This window comes from Raphanus sativus, chromosome 5 (genome assembly GCF_000801105.2).
Source record: "Raphanus sativus cultivar WK10039 chromosome 5, ASM80110v3, whole genome shotgun sequence".
Classification (NCBI taxonomy): Eukaryota; Viridiplantae; Streptophyta; class Magnoliopsida; order Brassicales; family Brassicaceae; genus Raphanus; species Raphanus sativus.
Window position 1 is genome coordinate 19,455,978 of NC_079515.1, and position 25,516 is coordinate 19,481,493.

The 25,516-nt window shown below is 34.1% G+C and overlaps 2 protein-coding genes and 1 long non-coding RNA gene across 3 annotated transcripts; all 3 read left to right on the forward strand.

Annotated features, from left to right (window-relative positions):
- The first annotated feature begins 5,079 nt into the window (after positions 1–5,079).
- Positions 5,080–7,906, forward strand: LOC108857584 (uncharacterized). The gene is made up of 8 exons (XM_018631580.2): positions 5,080–5,720; positions 5,798–5,938; positions 6,035–6,262; positions 6,351–6,558; positions 6,661–6,797; positions 6,904–6,984; positions 7,131–7,197; positions 7,279–7,906. The coding sequence occupies exons 1-8, from the start codon at positions 5,428–5,430 to the stop codon at positions 7,570–7,572; spliced, it is 1,449 nt and encodes a 482-aa protein (XP_018487082.1). The 5' UTR covers positions 5,080–5,427; the 3' UTR covers positions 7,573–7,906.
- A 6,572-nt stretch (positions 7,907–14,478) lies between these two features.
- LOC130512592 (uncharacterized) lies at positions 14,479–16,120 on the forward strand. Its single transcript, XR_008946157.1, has 6 exons — positions 14,479–15,016; positions 15,101–15,160; positions 15,297–15,389; positions 15,486–15,553; positions 15,638–15,726; positions 15,851–16,120. It is a non-coding gene; the product is annotated as an uncharacterized LOC130512592 (long non-coding RNA).
- A 3,619-nt stretch (positions 16,121–19,739) lies between these two features.
- On the forward strand, positions 19,740–22,746 carry LOC108860533 (subtilisin-like protease SBT4.2). The gene is made up of 9 exons (XM_018634398.2): positions 19,740–19,834; positions 19,926–20,017; positions 20,109–20,355; positions 20,430–20,913; positions 21,013–21,107; positions 21,242–21,451; positions 21,526–21,637; positions 21,731–21,935; positions 22,220–22,746. Exons 1-9 carry the CDS (start codon positions 19,755–19,757, stop codon positions 22,744–22,746), a joined length of 2,052 nt encoding a protein of 683 aa, XP_018489900.2. The 5' UTR covers positions 19,740–19,754.
- The last annotated feature ends 2,770 nt before the right edge of the window (positions 22,747–25,516 follow it).

Sequence of the window (25,516 nt, forward strand, 5' to 3'; positions counted from 1 at the left end):
TATTTTTGATTAAACTCTGAACTGTAATCATATAGAATTATCCATATTTAGTGATAATTTACTTTGGATGCTTTTTCAGAAAAAAAAGTCCAAACAAAGTGAACCAAAATAAGACTGAAATCCATATTGCAAACCTTATATAAAGTTAATCCAACTTTAAATAAACAATGCATAAATATTGATATTCAACCATGAAGCATTAATATACTTTTGTTTCAATACAATGTAGTGAACCAATTACATATTTATATAAAAGAACAAATTATATTAGCAATCGTCTAGGTGGTGGCTTAACGTTAATCCTCTATTGTAAGTCTAAGAATAACGATTTCGGTGTCAGAACTCTAGCACCGGATAGTTCTTGGTCATTTGATGTTAGACCAAAATTTTTGGAACAACCCTCTTTTATTGTCGTTTAATGTGGGTTCGAGAAGCACATTCGTTTGATATTTACAATGATTACAGAGATGGTGTTCACAAGAGTAACCCATGCGTTCATTGTACGTGAAATACAGAATACAATAGGCCGTGCATATTTAACGAAAATACCAAATGTATATGAACTGGATATGTCTACTTTTTCATTATTTTAGATTTGATTAAACACTAAACCGAGATCATACAAAATTTACCATATTCATATTTTACATTGTATAGTATTTATTCATAAACATAATTTTTAGAAATAAATGGGAACACATTGAACCAAAATTAGTTTAAAATCCATATTGCAACCCTTATAATATAAGACTAATCCAACTTTGAATGGACAATGGTAAATATTGATTTTAATTTTTCAACCAGAACCATAATATTACTTTGTTTCCATGAATGTACTAGGTGACCGGCCCGCACCATGTGTGGACAATGTACAGTTTCAAATTACGGTCAAAATAGTGCTCAGGTTTGGAAGTAACGGATTTTATATCATAAGACCACCGTCTTTGGGATAAATCATCAGACACAGTAAATATGATGGTAGTCAATATTTTAAAAGGAGTAGATGGAACAAAGTAACTTCGGTATCAAGAGGTAGTTATTGTGTGTATGTATAATTACAATTTCCGAAAAAAATTATGTGTTTAAGAAGATTTTTTTTCCAAATCTATAATTAATAGTGTATAGTTAGAGACGTAACATATTTTATATTATCACTAATTAGAATTGGATGTTATATATGTTGTAATTATTTATTTTAGGTGAAAATTATTTTATACATAAATTTGACTCGTAAATTTTATGTAGACACATTAAAAGAAAAGATAATAAAATTGAAAATATTATCCATAAATTCTATAAAGTATGAAGCATAATTCTCGATAAAGAAAACAACCTCAATGAGAGACCTGATAAAAAATCAGTTTCATTATGTAAGAAATTGGACGGATTAACATAATTTCAAAGATTTACAAATTTGTAAATTTAATTAAACAGAAAACAATATTAAATTGACATACCATGATCATGCCTTCAGAAAACTTTTTTCCGAAAATGAAATAGTATCGATCTTCATACTCATCACCACCTATCTACCAAATACAAAAAATAAATAATTGTAACAATTTATATATTTTTTAAAATATATTGAAAAAAATAGATAACAATTACGTACCCTGTCTACGGAATATTTGAAAAACTTGTTTGTAGACAACATTCAATGTTTTTGTCTCCGGTTTCCTTTCTTTACCAGTTATTAGGATTTTTAATCCAGATCTCGACTTAACTCTTGAAAGTGCAACGTAGAGCTGACCATGAGAGAACACTGGCCTAGGCAGAAACAAACCAACACTTTCTAGTGTTTGACATTGACTTTTGTTGATGGTCATCGCGAAAGCCAATGTAACGGGAAACTGTCTTCGACGCATTCTGAAGGGAAACTTTGTGTCAGGTGGACTAACATACATTCTAGGAATCCAGACTTTGTCTCCAGCAATACTGTTTCCGGTTATAATTTTACCTTCTATCAAATGGGGGAGTAACTGAGTAACAATTAGTCTAGTACCATTGCATAAGCCATCTGCCAAATCCAACTATGGAGGCTGATGAATTTGATGTCAGAGGAGATATGGAGATCTGCTTCTGGATTTGATGTCAGAGATACTAAGTTTAACCACCAAGCAAGTAATGGAAATATCTGCTGAATCACTAGCTGAGTTTGAAAATCAAAGTCTCGTAAACGATAGAGAAACTGAGGTACCTCCCAGTTCCTGTCCTCTAGTTGACCGTGTGATAGAAATTTCAACTGAAGTTGCCTGAGACCTCCTAGGTTCCTCTAACATACAAGAGTGAAGTTTCCATAGAGACTGATAGTGAGAACCTACAGGAAATAGGGCAGAGATCAGAATAAAAAACAGGGGAGCAGAGAAACTAAAAATCTATTTGATGATGGGAGGGAGCAGATAGTGTCATTCGGAGGACCTTGAACAGAGTGATACACAAATTTTCTTGTCATTAACAAATCTGAAACCAAAAACAGAATCGTCATTTTTCTCTGAGCGTTCTGAAGCCTGGAAATACTGATAAGGAGTTCTTATTTTCTTTAAAACCGATTGAAGAACTGCCTTCTTATTATACTGAGAGTCAAGAAAACCAGACCACGCAACCACATGGTAAAAGAGATCAAGAACTGTCTCAGATGAATAGTTCCAGGAGCGGTAAAAGCTGCTTTTGTTCCATTACTTGAAGCCTCAGGTTGTTTTGCATTTGAACTGGCTGCCGAGTTTGAGATTATGAGTCCTCGTCAAGAAGTCAGCGAAAAGATAGGGTTTGTAACAGAGAAAATACAGGAAGCATCTGCCGAACCACTATCTAAAGCTGACGTTCAGAGTCACGAAGAGAATGAAGTTACTGAGGTCTTTAGGCCAGTCAAGTATTTTCCTCTCCTCAAATTGAGCCAAAGTTAATAGGAGATGCCCGAGGCCACTTAGACTCTGAAGTACCCAATAGTCAGAACCTACATAAAGAAAGCAACAGAGAAACCAGGATCAATCCAAACGAAGTCAGTATAGTAGTATTTGATTGTTAGTTCGCTGGAATATATCCAAAGTCTATCTGAAGAATCTTGCAGGAGATCAGAAGAAAATATCAGCAATGAGCAGAGAGACTGAACAAATATTTGATGATGGGAGAAGCTCGTGCCATTCAGAGGAGCAAAAACAGAGTGGTACACAAAGTTTTCTTGTTAACACCAAATCAGGAATCCAAAAGAAATATTTCATTTGGATCTGGGACATCTGAAAGAATCTTACTACCTAATCGAAGTAGAGGGAGAAGGAAGCACTGATAAGGAGGTTTCATTTCCTTCTACATTGGCTGCAGAAACATTTGAGGATACAAAACCAACAAAAAAAACTGCCTTTTGATTATACTGGGAGTCGACAAAACCAGACCTCTCAAACACCGGCTGTTACAGATGATGTATTGTATGAGATGGATAGGTCAAGAAGCTCCTCGAGACGATTGAGCACAAGCAACATTTGGTCTTGGAGAGGAAAAACTGATTCTATTCTCCAGGTTCGTACCAACAAGGGTGAAAGAAAGCAAAAACAGAATGGGAAACCAAAAGCCTTGTTGCAGAGAAAACAGACTCTAATTATCTGAAACTAGAACCACAGATCTTTACTCCTGATAAGGAGAATCTTACCCCAAACTCTCATATGCAAAAACGCTTGCGAGAAGTTGGTGAGATTAAGGATACTAAAGGATCCTCCTCTAAAGCAATGAGTAAAAAAAAAAACGTGAACGAGCGCCTTTTCAACATCTGCTTGAAAAATCTTACCCAAACTCTCATTATGTGACCTACATGTGGAAGAAAACGTGATGGTCGAAACAGGAACAATATGTTCACTGCATGAGCAGCAACTCAAATATAGCGAACGAGCCTGTGGCACAGAAGAAGAAAGCTGAACGAGCTCCTTTTCAACATCTGATTGAAAATCTTCTTCCCAGAGCCAATCATACATTGAGGCTGCTTCTATTGTAGTAGCATGAAACAACATTTCTGGGGGGCATTCGGTCGTCTTCTGTAAGTCATTATCAATTTGATTGTCCTCGATTCTTTTTGTAGTCCTTGTCGTAACCATAAGTTCTCTGTGTGTTTTAGAACCTTTCTGATGGTAAGAACAAGATGAGCTGGACCATTGTGTTGGAAATTTCTTCCCTCCTAAACAAAGAATCTCGGAAACTATTGCACCTACTACAAGGTCTCAAGAGGACACATATGGTCGTACCAACCATAAAACCATACACTGATAATAATTTTTGTCTTCACTTAGCGCCTAAAATCCATTGCTTGTTAAACGTTTTTGTGTTATCTCAGATTTTATTCATCACCTCAATAGAGTCTTTCATACTCATATCTTACAGGCAATACTCATACACTGATAATAATTTTTGTCTTCACTTAGCGCCTAAATACAAACCATAAAACCATATACATTGCCCAACGGCAAGGCTGCAAATGCATATGGCAGATGAACCGAGTATACAGATTTGGAAGAACTGTCTCTGTGAAAACATAAGTTCTAGTAGTCTTAGGATAAACCAACATTGCCTCTGACTCTGAATTTTCTTTGATCATTCAGATTTATGTTTCTCATATGAATCAATGACTTCTTGACAATATTTGCATTTCATCTCTTTTATTAAAATCAAATAGAACGTAAAAGTTTAATAGATAGAAAATTATATAGAAGACAAACAATTTTAATCATAGTCATCATCTTTGAACATGGTGGTGATAGTTTTTCTGAATATGGTGTTGGTGATTGGAGAAAAAGATTTTTGTTACTAAAGCCTTTCAAAAAATTGGAACCGAGAATTCAATTTATGTGTCATGATTTAATTGAGAAAATAACATGTGCTTTGATATATAAAAGACAGAAAAGATCCACTAAGATAGAAAATATAGTAGGTATTCATGTTTTCAATAGGATTTGGATTGGTTATAGTAACAACTACATAAAGAAAGTGCTAGGTATTCATGTTTTCAATAGGATTTGGATTGGTTTTCATCGGATAATTTTTTTACATATAAATATTCATAGAGGATTTTGTTTAGGTTTCAATTCAATGTTCTCTGTTTTTTTTTTTCCAGATAAAAAGACCATGACTACCAAAAACCTTATCACAACCATACTTCCATTGTAACGGTTACCCAGGCAGAAGAATCAACGGTTACCCAGGTAGAAGAATGAAGAGATTCGGAACAAAAAGCAACTGACACGTGTCAATCAAACCTTGACAACTGTATACTCTCGGTGACTCCAAAATTTGATTCGCTGTGTTGCTCGCTCTCTTCGTCAGTCTCTTATAGCTTTTCCTGTTGCTCCTTCCCCTTTTGTCTTTTTTTTATTTCAAACGCCCGACCGAACCCAATTTCCCACCCAGAGCTCACCTATCCGATCAACCCTTATTCTCCCCGACGTCATGTCACCCTCTCGCCACACGGCAAACGGTTCTCACTGCTCATGCGTCATCGATGGAACCGCCGGCGATGATTCCGGGGAACCGTTTGACCTTACATGCAATCACTGCAATTCGACAAAACCCGATCTCTCCTCCTCCTCTTGCTCTCCCTCTGGATCAAAATCGGAGAAGCTGCGTAGAATCATCGTCGCTTCCATCAAAGCCTTCTCCATAGGTACTGGGATTAAAGGTGGATTAGCTGTTTTCTCCATCTTTGCTCGTCTGGCTCGACGTAGATCTTCTTCTCTATCCAGGTATATTCTGAAAATAATAAACCGGAATTCGAATTTTTTTTTTTTGGTTGATTTGATTTTGGAATATATCGGTTTAGGAGAACCGGTGATTTCACGAATAGTGAAGCTATTTCCATGGGGATTAAGGAAACTCTAAGATACGGTCTGTTTTTGGGAACCTTTGCTGGTACTTTTGTCTCTGTAGATGAAGCTATTTGTTCTTTGGCAGGAGACCAAAGGTATGTCCCACTTTCTTGATCTTTTTTTTTCTTTGAGTAGCCAAAAGTAGCTTCAAGTGTTTGATCAGTGTCAAGTGTTTTGTCTGAATTTCCCAGAACTGCAAAATGGAGGGCCCTTTTTGCTGGTTTAGTGGCTGGGCCATCGATGCTTCTCACGGGACCAAACACACAGCACACGAGTTTAGCTGTTTACATTTTTATGCGTGCTGCGGTTCTTGCGTCGCGGTGCGGCATTAAGAGCAAACGGTTTGGTTCAGTTTGCAAGCCGCTTACGTGGAAACATGGGGACTTGTTTCTCATGTGTCTCTCTTCTTCACAGATTTTGTATGTTATCTTTTTCTCCCTACAAATGATATCTAGGGGTTTGAATTTCATTCTCTTGTTAGTTGATTTATGTGTGCGTTTTTTTCAGGTCTTCGTACATTTTAAAGCAAGAAAGTCTTCCTTCATCGTACAAATCTTTCCTTAACAAACAAGGTGGGAAGGATCTTTCTATCATACAAGGCGTTAAAGATATCGCAAGCGCCAAACCATTCACCAATTTAAGGGCAATTGAGAAATATTACAAGTCTGTTGGAGTTGATATCAAACTTGATCCTAACATGAAAGTCCCCTGTTCGGTTAGTTGAACATTGTATTCTTTTGTTCTATCAATAGAAAGCATCACATGCTATTAATCTTGTAGAAAAGTTTTACTTAAAAACTTATGTTGTTTCTTGTAGATAATTCATGGAAAAGAGTCATGTACTAAGCATGCTCTTACATTTTTCCTTCAAGCATACAAGAGGGCTTTACCTGTCTATGTCCCTGTCTACTTGATCCCAGCGCTTATAGTCCATCGTCAAGACCTGCTAAAAAAGTAATAGTTTTGTTTCGCCTAGAATCCATTGCTTGTTAAACGTTTTTGTGTTATCTCAGATTTTATTCATCACCTCAATAGAGTCTTTCATACTCATATCTTACAGGCAATACTCAATACTCGGTAAGGGTCTTCTTGGCACGGCGAGATCAAGTTTGTTTCTCTCTACTTACTGCACTTCTTCCTGGTCAGTTAGAATCAAATCTTTTAAAGCTCTTCATATCATCAAAACCTAAAACATAGTCAGCCTGTCGGCACTTCAGCAAATTTTTTTTTTGTGTTGTTTCACTTAATGCGTAAACGTATACCGTCTCCTATAATTGTCTTAACCAGGGCTTGGACTTGCCTGCTTTTCCGGACATTCGAGACATGCAGCATACCGATTGTGGCCATAGCAACGGTACAAACCAAATCTATTCACAACAACATACACGTATGTAGCAATTTAACATTATAACCAAACCGTGAATTTTCGTTGCAGTTCCCAACAGGTCTGGCTTTAGCAATTGAAAAGAAAAGCAGAAGGATAGAGATATCACTCTACTGCTTAGCGAGGGCAATAGAGAGCTTCTTCACATGCATGACAGATGCAGGATACATTCGACCGCCCAAGATTCTAAGAAGGGCAGATGTGGTCGTGTTCAGCGTTTCGACTGCCGTTATAATGCACTGCTACGCGCAGGAAAGAGAAGTGTTTCGATCAAAATATTTGAACGTCCTAGATTGGGTTTGCGGTGTTCCTCCTCCTCCTCCTCCTCCTTGTGAAAAAGCATAGAGACATTTACTTTCCTATAATCGACTTCACAAGGTAATAACATAAGTTACTTGTGTCTTTTAACTTTTAACGAAAAGTAGAGTTTGGTGGTAGAATGTTCATTTGATAGTCTGTAGGAGTTTTCGTTTCGGGTTTTGGGATATTCAATGAAGCTTTTTAAGCTATAGGCCAGTTCTTTTTGTTCATCTCTAATATACACCATAATCTTCATCGATCGCTCGACGCTTATTGCAACACCAAGGAATCATGTGTAGACGGACCTCCGTGTGTGCCTAACCATATGCATATTTAAATGTCATGTTTGTGTCCCATATATTCATCATGTTTTAAGCTTGTTTGTTCATGTCTATCTCAATACTCGACTCAACTGCATCACAACTTCCAACATTACTCCGACATATGCTCCGTCAAGTGCTTCAATAAATTCACTAAAAAGGCCAATTATTTGAATCTCTCGTAACCGACATGGATTACGCTGGAATGACTCCATTGTTGGGGTTTTTAAGTATTCACAAGCAAGACTCCGATGCGTCTAATACTACAGAGAACTTTCGATAGATATGGAAAAAGGCTTATTTCGATCTTTTTCAGATCCAAACAAAGAGTAAAACGGGATAATAATTTTAATTAATTTTAAAATAGTATTCTCCTATTTTAAGTTGCTTCTTACAGATTTTCATTTTTATTAAACTAATTTTTATTATTTCATTTATTGTATTTTCTAATTAATTCAACATCATTTATTACAAAGTATAAAACAAAACCTATGTATCAAACTAAAATACAAGATGATACATATCGTATTTTCATTCATTTTTAACTAATTCTAACCATTTTATTCAATGTCTTATATATCTAACTGAAATACAAAATAATGCATACCTATTTACAGATTTTCATTTATTTTTAACTAATTTTAACCATTGCATTTATTGTTTTTCTAATTACTTCAATATCATTTATTACAAAGTATAAACATAATTTAAATTTATTATATCTTTTTTTCAGTTTTTCTAAATACTTCATTAATTGAATCTATTCTATCAAAATATAAGCATAACCTATTGATAAATGTTATATCTAACTATTTATTTTCTTTATTTAAAAAGCTCTTTATTGCTTTTTTATATAATTATATCTAATTTTATTTACTCTAAATACCACATTTTTATAAAAACTGGCTACATACTACTTAATATTAATATACATTTTTGTAACCTTTACTTTAACTCCAAAAACTTCTGAAACCCACCTCTGCGGTCACAAAAAGTGTATATAAGTGGGAAAATAAATACTGGTCGACCAATAACGTATAACATACTGTTATAAATCATGTATTGTAGATGTTCATAACCAGGCCCAATATTTAGATTATTGGCGGATACACGGTTTTCCATATTAGTTTTGGACTAGTTTTCCTTTTACTTATTTACTTAGGATTTGTACTTTTTTCTTTTCTATATGACAGTCTATGTAATCCCCTATATAAGGGCACTTATGATATGAAATAAAGTAATCATTTTCCCCATATTTTACAACATGTTATCAGCAAGAATTGCTCTGATAAACCCTAAGCTAAAATCGCATACACAAACCATCTGATCTCTCTCTCATTCGATAAACCCTAAAACCCTAATCACCCTTCTTCTTCATGTTAAACCGATCACCATCAAACCTCCATCCCGATCTTGATCTAAGCTCCCTAAGCAAACGATCCCGATCCATCCGAGACCCACGATCACGACTTCAGCTCGTTCCGCTCAGCTCATCCCGATCCGACCTCAGTTCGCGACCTGATAGCTGCTCGTTCCGTCTCACCTTGAACTCAAACACCACCGTGTTCAACCGGTGATCTCAGCTCGTTAGCAACCCGATAAGAAGCTCGTTCCCTTCTTGTCTTCAACTCACTTCACGACCCGACGTTCTCAGCAACAAGATGCGATCTGTTCCAGCTCGTCCCGGTTCAACCTCAGCTCGCGACTCGACGATCCCAAACCAGCACGCGGCTCTTGGTGGTCCGTTCTACACGTCTTGAGGTTTAGGTAAAACTCTAAACCTTAAAAGAACCCATAAATCAAATTGGTTGTTTGCTAAAGGATAAAACCCTAAAATATTAAATCCCTAAATTAAAACCCTAGGACAATAGATCCAAAAACCCTTATTGAGTAAATCGAAGCTCTCAAGTTCGATAGAGATTGTTTTTAACAATTAAAATGAAAAACCTAAAAAGTTTTGAATCTCAAAATCCCATGATCATCCTAAATCTAATGATCATATCGTGTCCCTAAATTCCCCTTGACCTATTGATCAAATCAAACCCTAAAAATATAAAACCCTACACCGCATGTATGCAAATTGCATATAATGCATGAAACCGATTCAAAAACCTAAAATAATTTTTGTATTGAATTCGTTTTGATTGTTCTGATTTGATTAACATTGAAAAGCTAAGATTGCTAGATTGATTGCTTAAACATCTAGAAACCGATTTGATTAGGATTGTTAAAATCTCATATCCGATTGAATGTTTTTAGAATTTAAATCATATGCTAGGTTGATTATCATCATACTGTTTTATAAAATTGATCAGCCTGTTAAAACTTTTAAACATTGATAAATCTCATTGATAAGTTGATAGATTTATAAACTTGATTAAAGTTTAATTAGGTTAAATCGATTAAGTTGCTATCATGATTTGATTCGCTAAGTTGCTAGAATAAATTTGATAATTCTTGATTGTTTAATCATGTTTTCAAAATCAACTTAGAAACCATCTTGCTAAGGTGTAAAACGATTGCATTATAAACTCTCATGAACCGTTTAGGTTGATAGGATAAATCTCATGATGCTTGATTGATTAAACCGTGTAGCTTGCATATTGCTAATGTTAATAAAACATGATCAGTTAGGTTGCTAGAATAATTGCGGTTACATAAAATTCTTAGCATTCATTAAGATTGCATCATATCTGAATCGGCCGCATGGCAAGCATCGTATCATAACTGGTCGTATGAATCATGTAGTAATCACTTGTTAGAAAATTTGTAATCTGATTGCATTATTCTCTTACTGGCGGAGTGGCATGCATCTTGATTGAAATTGCCGAATGCATAATTGATTAGAACATCTTGTTTAAAATTCTAAATTATAATGTATATATTTTAGATGTCGAAAATCAATAATTTAAATTTTTTTGTCCTAAATTTCTCTGGAGATAATTATTTACAATTGGCACTTGACACCAAGATCATCTTAAAATCAAAAGGCCTCGGTGAATGCATTACTGAGAATAACGATGCAACTGAGAAAGATATATATCAGGCAATTCTAATAATTCGCCATCATCTTATTGAGAGTCCCAAAGATCAGTATCTGACTATTGAGAATCTTCTAGACCTTTGGAACAAATTGAAATAAAGATATGATCACCAAAGAACGCTGTTATTACCAAATGTTAGATATGATTGGAGGAATCTCATAATCCAGGATTTTAAGTCCGTGGATGAATATAAATCAGCAATGTTCAAAATAGTCTCTAAATTGAAGCTGTGTGGTGAGGATATCACGGATGATGATATGCTTGAAAAGACATTTTCCACCTTCCACACAAGTAATATGTTGTTACAACAACAATACCGTGAAAAGGACTTCAAGACTTATGCAAATGTAATTTCATGTTTATTGCTTGATGAGAAAAATAATGAATTACTGATGAGAAACAGTGAGATGAGACCTCCAGGATCCACACCAGTACCTGAAGCTCACACGGCTACAGAGGACGAGAAAGAAATGAATCACGTCCAATCCAGCAGTGGTCGAGGAAATAAGCATGGCCGTGGTCGAGAATCATTTGGTCATGGGCGAGGACACTCGTCTGGACGAGGGTCGTTTGGGCAAGGTCATGGTCGAGGCCACGGATCTTCATTCAAACCGTCCCACTCGACCAACCCGACCAACTCGACCAAATCACTATGCCATAGGTGTGGAATGAGTAATTATTGGGCTAAGACATGTAGGACTCCCAAGCATCTAGTTGATCTCTACCAAGAGAGTTTGAAAGGGAAGAATCATGAAGCCCACTTGATCTATAAAGATGGTGAAAATAATTTTGATCATGAAAAAGATGATCTTATAGAATATGAGACATCTGATTGTCTAAAAGAATCCAGTTGATTTTGATGTTTTGTTTTATATTTTGATTTTATTTGTGGATTTATTATTATATGAATAAAAGTTTTATTTTTAATTTCTGTTTCTGAAATTTTTTTCTGAAATTAATATATATATATATAAATTCCAAAATTAAAATATATATATCTATAATAATAATAAAATAGAAATCATATAAATTTTATTCATTCTTGGCTTTTCTTTGAGAATGAAAGATGATATGGATGTTCTGGTCGTGGACAATGGATCCAACCACACAATTCTAAGAGACAAGAGATATTTCATTAAATCAATGATTATTTCATAGCAGGTATACCCAGCTCTAAGAGCAAGAGCAGCATGTTGAGTTTTAAAGATATAAGAATGAATGGTTTCCATATTGAAACAATGGGCAAAGGAAACAAAGAGTTCCTTCAGATATATGTATAAAATCGCCCAAGGCAATAATAAGTCCTAAAGACTACATGCATTTTCTACTGACCTAGACTATGCAAAGATCAGTATGATAGAGGCAAAAGCCATGGTAACCATTATGATTTACCCACGGAATTATACACTTTATGGCATGACCGGATTGGCCATCCTGGTTACAAAACATGATGCGAAATTGATATTGGAAAAGGCACAAAAAGTTATCCCATATAATCTCACGTGTGTAGCATGTACACAAGGAAAATTTATTAGTCCATAATGCTCCAAGCATCTAAAGATTATAGTATGTTCATGAGGAGGAGTGAGGACAACTCATTGTACTCTTTCCTTTTTTATATGACGGTCTATGTAATCCCCTATAGAAAGACACTTATGATATGAAATAAAATAATTATTTTCCTCATATTTTACAACACATACTAAATAATCATATTAACCCACACAAATATAGTTTTCTTATTAATTCTTCTACGAATACATTTACCACTCACATATAGATCTTTTATCAACACGTTAGACGTAAGGTAATTATCCTTTCCTGAACATTACAACCTATTCTTCTAGCTATTATTTAGTTCTTTGGTTTCATGTCTTGGAGTTTATATTAACTGATAGATATTAAAAATTAATTTTTGAACATTTTCAAAAAAGTTGTTCGGTTTTCAGTGCGTGTTGGACTTGATATTGGTTTTCGGATATAACACTTTAAGAACCATTCAAGTATATAGGCCATGTCTAATGAGTATGAGACTTTAATTTTCGGCTCGATTCCGAGTCGGATTTTTTTAGGTACGAATATTCTTGACTAATTATACTATGTAACAGTTAAGAAAATATAATATGTCTGAAATTTTAGGAATAAAATTTAAAAATAATTTCTGAAATGCATATGGAACAAGTGTATATTTATGCAATTTGATATATTTAATATAGTTACCAAAATTATATCAAATTAAATTAATATTAATTACAAATATAATTACAAACAACACAAATATAAAAATTACATTCTCAAAAGAAATGTTTTAAAATATACATGTTTTTGAAAGGACGGGTCATAATCTAGTTTACTATAGTAATTCGACATCATTTATTTAACATATTAGCCATAATAATTTCGCAGGTTTGAATGAAATTGCTTCTTTCGTGAAAAGAGTTCAACTGGTTTAAATTTTTTATTTGTTTACAAAATTTGTTAGACATGGAAATTCAGGTATCCATTCGAATAAAAAACAGTTCTTTTGGATATCGAATTTTTGGATCTTAAAATTAAATTTCATGTAGATATTATAATATTTCGGACGGATCGAGTTGACCTTTTCGATCTGAGTAGACTTATAGAAATTTAAAAATATCCAAATAATCTATGCGTTTAACAATGTCATTAAATAATTTATTAAAAAATTAAAAATAAAAATTCACATGGCCGCGGAAGTAAAACTCTGGTTTAAAACTAAAACACAAATATCTATTTTGGTTAATAAGACATTTGTTGGGTAAGTCATCTTTTATGTGACAAATGATGTGTATAAAACGACACCGTTAATATAATTAATCAAAATAACTTCATTTTAATTACTAAAAATAAAAACTTTTTGTCACCTAAATGTATCTGACCTATACCAAGATATTAATGGAGGGAATATAACCACTTTGATAATCACAAGTAATGGAATGACTTTTCATTGTCAAACAAAAAAAATTAAAACACAAGTTCTTGTAATAACATAAATTTATGTTGAAACTTGGGATGATAAAAGCAGTAGATTATGTAAATTATGTGGATCAAGTGGAATATATATTGATAAGACGAGATCATGTGGGACATATGAATATTTTTTTTTTCATTCGTTGTATTTTACAATAGAAATTGAGAAACTACGACAAGAGAGTTTAATGATTTTTTCCGAGTACATCTGTAACACGATTCAAGGTATTCAATAGAGCGAATGGAGTGACAAAAGAGGCCTTCTGATATATGACAAATACGAATAAGACGAATTCTGTTAGTCGTAACAGTTATGACGAATTTACGATGATTTATCAGTTATGACGAGCTATAACGATGAATCATGTTTCATCGTTAGTTCGTCGTAATTGGTAAATAACGACGAATTAACTACCAACCGTGTGATTGTTATGGACATGTTTTCTTGTAGTATCTATTACTATAAAGAAGGCTTTCTATCTCTCCAGAGAGCTCCACATAGGAATCCACGTAGATAATTCGCCTCTCCAGAAGCTGACATGTGTCCACCTACGCCAAACGCACCGTATCATTTATTCCTCAAAGGCGTTTGCGTGTTCTGAGTTTGGGCTGTGAAATTTAAAACTGTTTCTGGCCCGAAAGAATATATCTCACCTCCAAACCCTAATCAGCTGTGGTCGTCTTTCATCATCCTGTGACGGCGACTCGATGCCGTTTGCTCTTCTTCTTACCAACTCAAACGTTCCGAGTAAAGGCTTCGTTATTAATCCCATTTATTCGCTCCCCCACCACTATATAAGCTACGTATTTCTCCGTCTCGAATCAGGGAGCTGCAGATCAATTCCGGCGGAACCCAAAGTGACGGTCAATGGTATGGTTTCTTAGTTTTTTCTTAAAACAATCAATTGAATGATTGCTCTATTTTGTTTGGTTGATTAATGGAATGATTGCTCTGTTTCGATTCTGGAGTTTGATGGTTTATGATGAGAACGATGACGATTGTGCAGGTCTTGGTGAAGATAAAACAGTGATGATCAATCTGAGGCAAGAGTAAAAAAAAAAAACCGATATCTTTGGAGAGTCTGTTTATGGTAGTGGCTGATGATCTACAGTCTGAACGACAAACTTCTCTTGGTTAGTACTTAGTACCTCGGTATCATTTTTACTTCTACATCGTGTCTTAAAATGAGAGCTTGAATGCCTTTTCTATGTTTATAGATTGTTGGTGCAGAAAACCCGGTTCTGATATCTGGGCTGAGCAAATAGTCAGTGCTGGTGGTAAGAGAACGAAAGCTTTATTATTTATGTGTATGGTCTGACGCCCTTATAACTAACTTCACAAGGGCCCAGGCAAGTAGCTTATGAAACCACTAAGCTAGAATATATTTTTCTTACGAGAGGTGGTTTGGTGCAGGTTAACTACTTCCCTTCAAGGTATGACCCAGTTCGCCATGCAGAGAATTATCCAACTCCACCTGCAGTCTGCTATGTAAAACGTGGAGGGCCAGTAATCAACTCAAACTTAAGAAACTCTGTTTCAGTTTCATAAGGATTGTTCAGACAAGAAAACAAATGATCTAAAAGTTCAAAATCTGTTTTGCAGTGTATTATTGAGAAAGAGAACAACTTCAAGGAGCCTAGAGATTGCAATTGTTCCTTCACACCAGAGAGGTACACATTATTTTTAATATTTTCTTTTTGGTGATACTCAATACATTTACATGTTTATTGTCTTATGGTTGCTTTCTACTTCAGGCAAGAACGTCGGTCGATGGATTGATGCTCTGTCACCCCCTCCCATCACACATGAAATCTGCAGCATCTGGATATCTTACTGGTCCCAGGTATATAATCTGAAAATTTTCTTTTACTGCCATTGTATCTTTCCTTGAGCTTTTAATAGTTAAACAAGTTTGTGAAGTTTTTTTAACGTTTTTGAGACTGATTGGCTAACGATGTGTGAACCAGGCTGATAAGTCACTGGGACAGAAGCTGGCAAGCCGTCTGAACGTGAGACCAAGCATCTAAAACGAGTGAACAAGATTCTCGATTGGTCGTTCTGTGGTTCCAACAGACGAGAGAAAAAAGATGGGAAGATATCAGATGTGCCATGGATATAATCTTCATCATGTGTATCCTGTGTGTTGTGTAGTAATATTTTTTGTTGACCAAAACAATAAAACTTCTGTTGTGTTGTGACCTTAGTCTTATCTATTTTTATGAGTTCATTTACAATTATATATTCTTTTACTATACCTATTTGATAGTTTTATAAATAAGAAAAAATATGTTTATATGTTGCAATGATACCCAAAGCCAAGGTTTCTGTTTTTTTATCTTCGGTAGGCACGACTCTGAGTATCGCATGCTACTGTTAGGTTCATCAAATAATTCCCTAGGGATTGGTATTTTTTTCCATCATATTTTAATAGTTTTCATAAAAAAGAATATTGCCATTGAGTGAAAAATAATTTCACTTATGCTACAAAGTTCCATAGTCTGAGTATCTGACATAAATAATCATCAACTGGTTAACATAAAACAATTTCTAATGTATTTTACTCTATGTTAAAAGAAACTATAATAAAATTTAAGTTTACACTAATTATTTTCTGTAAAAAAAACATTTCATGATTAAGTAAAAAACATATTATGTTTATAGAAAAAAATAAAATAGTTATTTCAGAAATTAATAAATATAATTGGGTTAAAACATATATATATGTCCCTAAATATTAGTATATATATAAATATAGAAATATCTTAAAGATGTCGAAATCAACTCTTTTTTTTTTTTTGAAACACCACTTTCATTAAAACTTAAACAATCGGACTACACTTTGAAGAAGAGATAATTCTAGCTCTACGAGCATTACAATAAGACAATACAACATAAAGGATAGATGTATAGAAACTTCTAGGATAAAAGGATCAACTCTTATTTTTTTCATTACCACTAATAACTCATACCTGCTCATATTTTATTATAAAAATCAATTTTTGTAAGCAACAAAATACATCAAGTAAATGAAAAAAAACTTACCATGCTAATTGGTGGTAAATAGTAAGGAGGATGTATTCAATTTAATATTTGATGTGATTTGATTTTTAATGGAGTTTTAGATGATTTTAATAAGTTGCAGAGATTTAAGTGATTTTTGTTAAAGTACTTTAGAATATCACTTAAAACCATGGGATTTGAGTTTTAATTTTTTTAACTAAAAACTCCACCCAAACACCCTAAAATCACCTCAAAACTTTAAAACTCCACAACTTAAAATATTTTCAATAACAGTGGATTTCAGAGTACTTTACGAAATGTCAAGTTCAATAACAGTGGATTTTAAATGAGTTTTTAAAATTCATGTTTGAATAACAGTGGATTTGTCATTTTAATACAAATCATCTAAAACTCTCGGTTGAATATACCCCCCTTGATGTATCAAAACATAGATACTACGTCATGTTGTTGAAATCTTACAAAAGATTATATTCCCATTTATCTGATTGTAAATAATTTCCTACTCTATATATATAAAATTAGAAAAAACCTAAAATGAAAATTTCTCTACAACAATCTTTGACTAATAAAAAATATACAGATACGTGCAAAATACACATGATTAAAATCCCTGCCAACCAAGTAAAAGTTTTAATACCTCGATAATGGAAATCCAAATATTATGTATTTCAGTTTTCTAAGAAAAAAATGTTAGTTGTTTTGGGAAAAAATAAACTCTCTATTTATAGAACAAAGAATACTTAGTTTTGTTCGAATGCAACTTCGATCTCTTCAAAGAAACCAAATTCTACCAACTGGTCCTCCAAATCTCGAAAAATATATTGGTAACTGATCTCGAATGGAACATAGAAACCATTATGAGTTTCTTCCCCGTAGAATCGGAAATCATATGCTTCCAAGCAAGAAGCGGTTTAGAGATGTTCATATTTGTTCCTAACAAACAATAAAAGCTTATTTTACCAAAACCGAGTATCACCCAACAATAAACTTAAGAAATGAACCAACATTCCAACCCAGAACACTATTTCCAATCCAACTGGATGGCTAATGTTTGGATTGCCAATTTCTCACCAAAGTTGAGATCTCCTTTTGAAAAATTATGCAAAGTCCTTACGGCTGACAAGAACCTCAAAAAAATCATATACATTGATTGTTAGATACAAATTATTCAAAACATAACAATTCACATGATGATGCCATAGCAAAAAAAAATCAAAACAAAAATTACTTACGAACAAACTAACCAACAACTTAAATTAATAAAATATTATATATCAATACTACCAAAAATTCATTACACGACATTTCTATATTGAAAAAGAAATATTATAAAAATAATATAATCTTTATTATGCCACTAAAAAAGTGTCCTTTCAATAATTTGGAAAATCAATGCACTGATTGATATTAGTATAAACACATGGAAATATTTTTGGAGTTAGTTTACGGTGACTACCAAGTGCTTACACTCATCAACCACTACTCAATTTTTACACTTTCCGGTTTTATTGTTTTTTTATTTTGATTAATTTTGCTTTAATACCTTCTTCGCATTTAATATATATTATAATTTTAATAAAAAATACAACTTCAAATAATCATCTCTTTCACTCCAGTAACATGTTGAAAGACTATGATTTCAACATAAAAAAATAATTATTCTCACAACATACACAAAAAATTACCACAAGAAAGACCATTTGTAGTCCTCAAAACATATTAATACAGAGTCCCTTTGATATAGAAACAACTATTGTTTTACTGGACAAACAACTATTGTAAACAAACAAAACATATTTTACACATATAATTTTTTTCACCTAAAGTTTTATGAAAGACAAAAGTCATTATCATAAACATCTATTGCAAATGCAAACCTAAAACGCCAACCACAAAATCATATAAAAATAACAATTTAAATTTTATATAAAGTATATCCCGCCCGTAGGGCGGGCCGACCCTAGTATTCTATATTATATTGAAGATCATTATAAAATAAATAAATAAATAAATGGATAACACTGTATATATAAATACATATAGAACTTAGATTTACTAAAAAGCAATATGTTTTTTAAATATCAAAATACTAACACTAATATCCTCCCTCCCCCCCACCCCCACCCTGCACACACACTAATCAATGGAAACAATATATTACTAAAGATATGTTGTACTGATATTATCATATTATTATATATTAAAAAGGTTATCTGAGATATCTTTTTGTTTCAAAAAATAGTAAAAATGACATTTTTCTTAAATGACTTGATATGTTATAGATGATATAGGATAAAAATAGCAAAATAAGGTAAGGTGGAAAACTGTAAATCTTCTATTTGACCAAAATTTTGGGTCATTTTTTTCTTCGTCACCCTGCATTAATAACAATATAAACCAAAACTAATAACAATATATTCATTTCCTTACCAGAATAGAATATAATGACAATATTCTGTGAAAGACTTAGAATGAGATATTGTAAAATCAAATAGATATATATCAATTCATAATCTAATACATAAATATGGATAACATATATGTGATATATATATATATATATATATATATATATATATATATATATATTTAACACTTCACCTATTGGGAACTCATATTAACAAATAAACGTCTCAATAATGGCTTCTCTTGGCTTAATCCTCTACCTTTCATGGGTTCTTCTCATGAGCCTTTGTCAGCTTCCTACAGCTACTGAGAACGATAGAATGGCAAGTAATTGCTGTTATATATGTCTCGTTACCATATTTAAATATCTATGTTTGTCTTTGTTTTAGCATATTCATCGTCATAGCATTTTGTTTGACGCATATGCAGGTATATATTGTTTACATGGGAGCTCTTCCTGCAAAAGCTTCTTACTCTCCTATGTCTCACCATCAGAATATCCTTCAAGAAGTTATCGGATCTAGGTTTTAAGACATGACTCAAACCTATTCCAGCTTTGTTTCGTGTTATTTACTTTTCGTCTCTCACTGGTCTTTTATTTTGTTCCGATCGAAGTTCCGTAGAGGATTATTTGGTCAGAAGCTATGGAAGAAGCTTCAACGGTTTTGCAGCCAGACTCACTGAATCTGAAAGACACAAGCTTACTGGTGAGATATTATATGTTTGTATAAAAAGATTAGCTAGGTAACTCACTATTATGGCCATGTCAATGTTGATGATTTAATGTGTAATGTGAAGGCATCGAAGGTGTGGTATCGGTTTTCCCAGACACCGTTTATAAGCTTCTTACGACAAGATCTTACGAGTTCATGGGACTTGGTGACAAGAGCAAGCGGGTCCCTAAAATCGAGACCGATATAATAGTTGGTGTAATTGACGGCGGAATCTGGCCTGAATCCAAGAGCTTTTCAGACGAAGGCATTGGCCCAATACCAAAAAAATGGAAAGGAATTTGCGCTGGAGGAACTAATTTCACATGCAATAAGTAAACAACTTTGCAATTTTATTCTCCATGTTCTTTAGCGACAAGAAAGCATTAACCTAACATAAATTGTACAGGAAATTGATTGGAGCACGACATTATGTGCAAGACTCAGCACGGGACAACGATTCACACGGGTCACACACGGCTTCAACAGCCGCCGGAAACATAGTAAAAGGAGTGAGTGTGAACGGCGTGGCCAAAGGAGTTGCCAGAGGCGGTGTCCCTTTAGGTAGAATTGCTATTTACCGAATCTGTGAGCCAGAAGGTTGCAATGCAGCATCAATGTTAGCTGCATTTGATGATGCTATTGCCGATGGGGTTGATGTTATAACCATTTCCATTGGAGGTGGTGTTGTTAAAGTCGATGTTGATCCTATCGCTATTGGATCATTTCATGCGATGACCAAAGGGATTGTTACCACAGCTGCTTCTGGGAACGATGGCTCTAAACTTGGAAATGCAAAAAACCTTGCACCCTGGATCATATCAGTGGCTGCCAGTTCAACTGATCGAAAATTTGTTACTACTGTTGTTAATGGAGATGCCACAGCCTTACCTGTAAGAAGTTTTAAAACTTGTTTTAGACGTCAATCTGTGATCAAGAGTATGATTGTTTTCATCAGACTGGTCTGATGATTTAAGTAATTAACCATACAGGGAAAATCAATCAATGACTTTGACTTAAAGCGAAAAATGTATCCTTTGGCGTACGGGAAAACTGCTTCAAATAACTGTACAGAGGAGCAAGCAAGGTAATTTGTGATCCAAGGCTTGAGCCTTAACTTGTCGCTCAAGAATATTTCTAGTGACCTAGCTTGTGGTATAAGAAACAGGTGAAACGTCAAGCTATGGATATAACTTGATCTTCTTGTTATTGTATCTCTAGGGTATGCGCTAGTGGTTGCCTGAACAAGGTGCAGGGAAAAATCGTTGTATGCGATGGTTCGAACAATGTTATGGAATCTAAAGAAGCGGGTGCTGTTGGAACCATCCTTCACATACCTTATGTTGAGATTCCTGATCCTGGTCCAATTCCGGTCGCAATCTTAGATGATACCAATTACGAAGCATTAAGATCTTACTTGCTCACCTCACCGTAAGGAACTCTTCCATAATTAAACATTCTTCGGTTATATTCGTTAACCACATTCTTCTATATATGTGAAACAGAAACCCTCAAGGAACTATATTGAGGAGTGAGACAGTTAAGGACAACGATGCTCCGATCGTTGCTTCCTTCTCTTCTCGTGGTCCAAACATTCTCTTTAACGATATCATGAAGGTAGGTACCACTCCTAATTAACAATATTCACATAATGGGGAGAATTAATGATCAAAGTTTTCACATTAGATTGTTTATATAACATACATGCAGCCTGATATTACGGCTCCAGGGGTGAATATACTGGCAGCATATTCACCGATGAGTCCAACAGTAGTTCCTGGACAAAGCATGGATTACTATTTCATGTCCGGAACATCGATGGCTTGCCCTCATGTCGGAGGTGTAGCTGCTTACATCAAAACATTCCATCCTGATTGGTCTGCTTCTGCTGTCAAATCTGCTATCATGACTACTGGTAATTAATTATCAATATCAAACTACAGTGAAACTTCTATAAATTAATAATGTTGGGACTACACCAAAATTATAATTTTTTTTTATTAATTTATTGAAATTATTAATTTATCGAGATACTAACTGAACCAAAAATTAATTTAGGACTATGAAATTATATTAATTTATAGAGATATTAATTTATAGATTATTAATTTATAGAGGTTATACTGTAATATATTTATTTCCTTCAACAAAGAAAGAATGTATAGTGATGTGAGCCTTTTTTTTTTTGTTTTGTTGCAGCCTGGGCAATGAACGCATCGAAAAATGCAGAAGCTGAGTTTGCATACGGATCTGGACATGTTAACCCTACTGCAGCAGTTGATCCAGGGCTTGTTTACGAAATAGCCAAAGAGGATTACTTAAACATGCTATGTTCTTTGGACTACTCAGCCAATGGCATTAGTACTCTCGCCGGTGGAGCCTTTACTTGTTCCAAGGAATCAAAGTTCAGCGTGAGAGATCTGAACTACCCTTCAATGACAGCCAAAGTTTCAGCTTCTTCATCTTCAGATATCACGTTTTCAAGAACGGTCACAAATGTTGGGAAAGACGGATCTACTTACAAGGCAAAATTGGCTGGGGATCCTAAACTCAACATCAATGTTGATCCTGAAACACTCTCTTTTAATTCATCAGGGGAGAAGAAATCTTTCACGGTTACAGTCTCTGGCAAGAGTCTTGCGGGTATTTCTGGTATTGTGTCTGCCTCTTTGGTTTGGTCGGACGGATCACACAATGTGAGAAGTCCTATCGTAGTGTATACTTAATTAGACTTTGATCCAAAAACCAGCACATTATAAAAGCGTGGGTTATATTGTGTTTCAATTAAACATATGTTATATTGTGTTCCGATAAAAGCCTATGTGTGTTCATTTTAAGTCGATGCTAGAACTCACAATTAAAACTCAAGTTCTTTCAGTAATCAAGAATGGATTTTGTATGTGTATGGAATCCATGTGATGGAAACCCAAATTATCCTTTCTTTGAACTATCACCAGTTAACTTCCTAACTTCTCTAACTTATAACTCCTTACTTCAACTTTCCATTTTTATTACCATTATAAAACACACTATTCACAAGAAAATTATTGGGATGTAGCTTTTCGCGTTGTGCGCTACCGTAAAAACAGTCCTGGTCAAGGCAACACGGAGTTAACACTTTCAGCCTGTTGTGATGCAGGCTAGACAATAGTATGCTAGCTCTATATACTGCTTTTGAGCAATCTTCTCAACAAATAATGAAAAATTATTTCAGTGGATGTAATCGGTCTCCAACTTGGAGGATGATTACTTAAATGAAGATAATGAAAAATTATTTCAGTTTTTAGTTGAAATTTAAGCGGTTCCATGAAAAAATAGCGAACAATAATATCTATAGTCGATACTAAGAGAAATATATAAAATAAAGCTTCCATAAATTTGATCATGGTTTACAATTATAGTTTTCATACATGTTTTATTTGACGAGGAGTATCCCTCCTGATAAAGAACAAAAAAGTCAAATAAATGGCAGCTAGAACCAATCTTATTAAGCTTCTTCATAGAATCAAAAACTTTCAAGTTTCTACCTAATTCATAAAAGCTTCCACCATCTTCTCTTGGCCCAGCCCCACTAGTTGTACATCCAAACGTCCAGCTTCCAAAGCCTTCTTTTTCACAGCTTCCATCCCTGGAATCAACATAAAGCCTTCCGGATCATCACCTCGTCTCCTTCTAACACAGCAGCTATCAATGCTTCCTTCCCTTAATTCCAGCCAAATATCTCGTTAGCCACCTAAACTGATCTTATCACAAACATTTTCATCGATGCAATACAGTGATTCCAGCGCAGTTTAGGAGAGGGTTTGTGCTGAGCTTAGTCGTGGATTCGGTGATCTCGGAGATTAAGATCTTGACTGATTAGCTATTGTTGCTGGAGCAAAAGTCTTGAAAACCAGCTCTCGTTCGACGGCGACGATAGTTTGTATGAAAGCCCTGAGAGATGGAGACTTTGGAGAATACCTACGGTAATGGTTTCGATTTGGTTAGAAATAGGAAAAATGTATATTAGACAAATCACTCTCTAAAAGTGATCCACAAATCGAATATAACTTTATTTGTGATTGGAAAGAGAAATTGTGGCTCTGAGTGTAAATTCTTCTAGCAGTCACATTTCGAGTTTCTAACATCACGGAAAAAAATTTCTGAGTGTTAGTTGTAGCAGCTACCAATGCTTCACTCCATTTTTTTCTATTCTGTAACTTCCACCTTTTCATTCACAACATTATTTTTTAATTCCCTTCATTCTAAGTATTCATAAATTGTGCTACCAGTTACAGCCGAAGGTAATGTATTGCAATCCACGCGATTCATGAATTGACCAATAGAAAAAAATTATTTTTATTTTTACTTTTTCTTTGACAACTTTTTATTTTTCTTTGATATACATTCTTGTGTTTTTTTGTTTAAGGTTTGTGTATAATAACTATAGAGTAATTTAAAAGGTTGGAGTTTGATATACGATTTGGAGTTTAAATTAAATTTTAATGTGTATAATATAAAGTTTGTAGTATCGGGTTTTGGGGTTTATAGTTTATGGTATGATTTAAGTTTAAATTATGAAAATATTTGATTTGGTGCTTAGATCTGTGGTTTATATTTTCTACTAGTGTATAAAGTTTGATTGAAGATATAAGGTTTGTGTGTTGATACAATCAGGTTTTAACCACTGAAAGTATACTGCAAGTGCACAGTGAACCGCATAAATATTTCAGGGATTGTATCTACAAGGACAAAGGTTACACAACGACTCAAATTAGGTTACTCAACGAATCTTTGAGAGTAGAGTTAAGATAAGATAAAATAGGTTGTTTGTAGTTTCCTGTTGCAAGAATGTAAAAGACGAGTTAAGATAAGATAAAATAGGTTGTTTGTAGTTTCCTGTTGCAAGAATGTAAAAGCAGAAAGCAAGGAACAGTGTAAACTTATGAATTAAAAGCGTGACTGTTTAACAGGGAATTTACTAAGAACCATTCTATAACTCATATCCCTTACTTAGATTAGTATACATCTGCAGTACTAAACCCTATGTAATAGAATCCTATAGACTAACTTCCATTGAATTTTGGATTCTAAACATGCAATAAGAACAAGTTTGATAAGTTCACAAAACTTACTAACAAGAAATTTCTTGGTTAAGAATATTCACTCATCTAGATTCATTCAGCCATTTAATCGAACACTTCGGTGCATTAAAAAACCTATGAGTCAGGAACTAGGTGATCAATTCAGTTCAAGTACTAAGAACAACCTAGATGAAGAAACCGATAGATTGTTCCCTATTTCAGCAAATCATAATCATCATCAATCCATGAATCCCATTGAAACCCTAAACCAAACTAATGAATCACTCAGACATAGCAGAAGAAACACATAGAGATGATAAATGATGCATAGTGGAATTAGAAATCAAAATCAAGGTTCAGAAATCTTCTCCCAAAAAGTATAGATTCATCTCTCCAAATCTCTAAAACCAACAAGTCTGATAAAAAGAAAGCT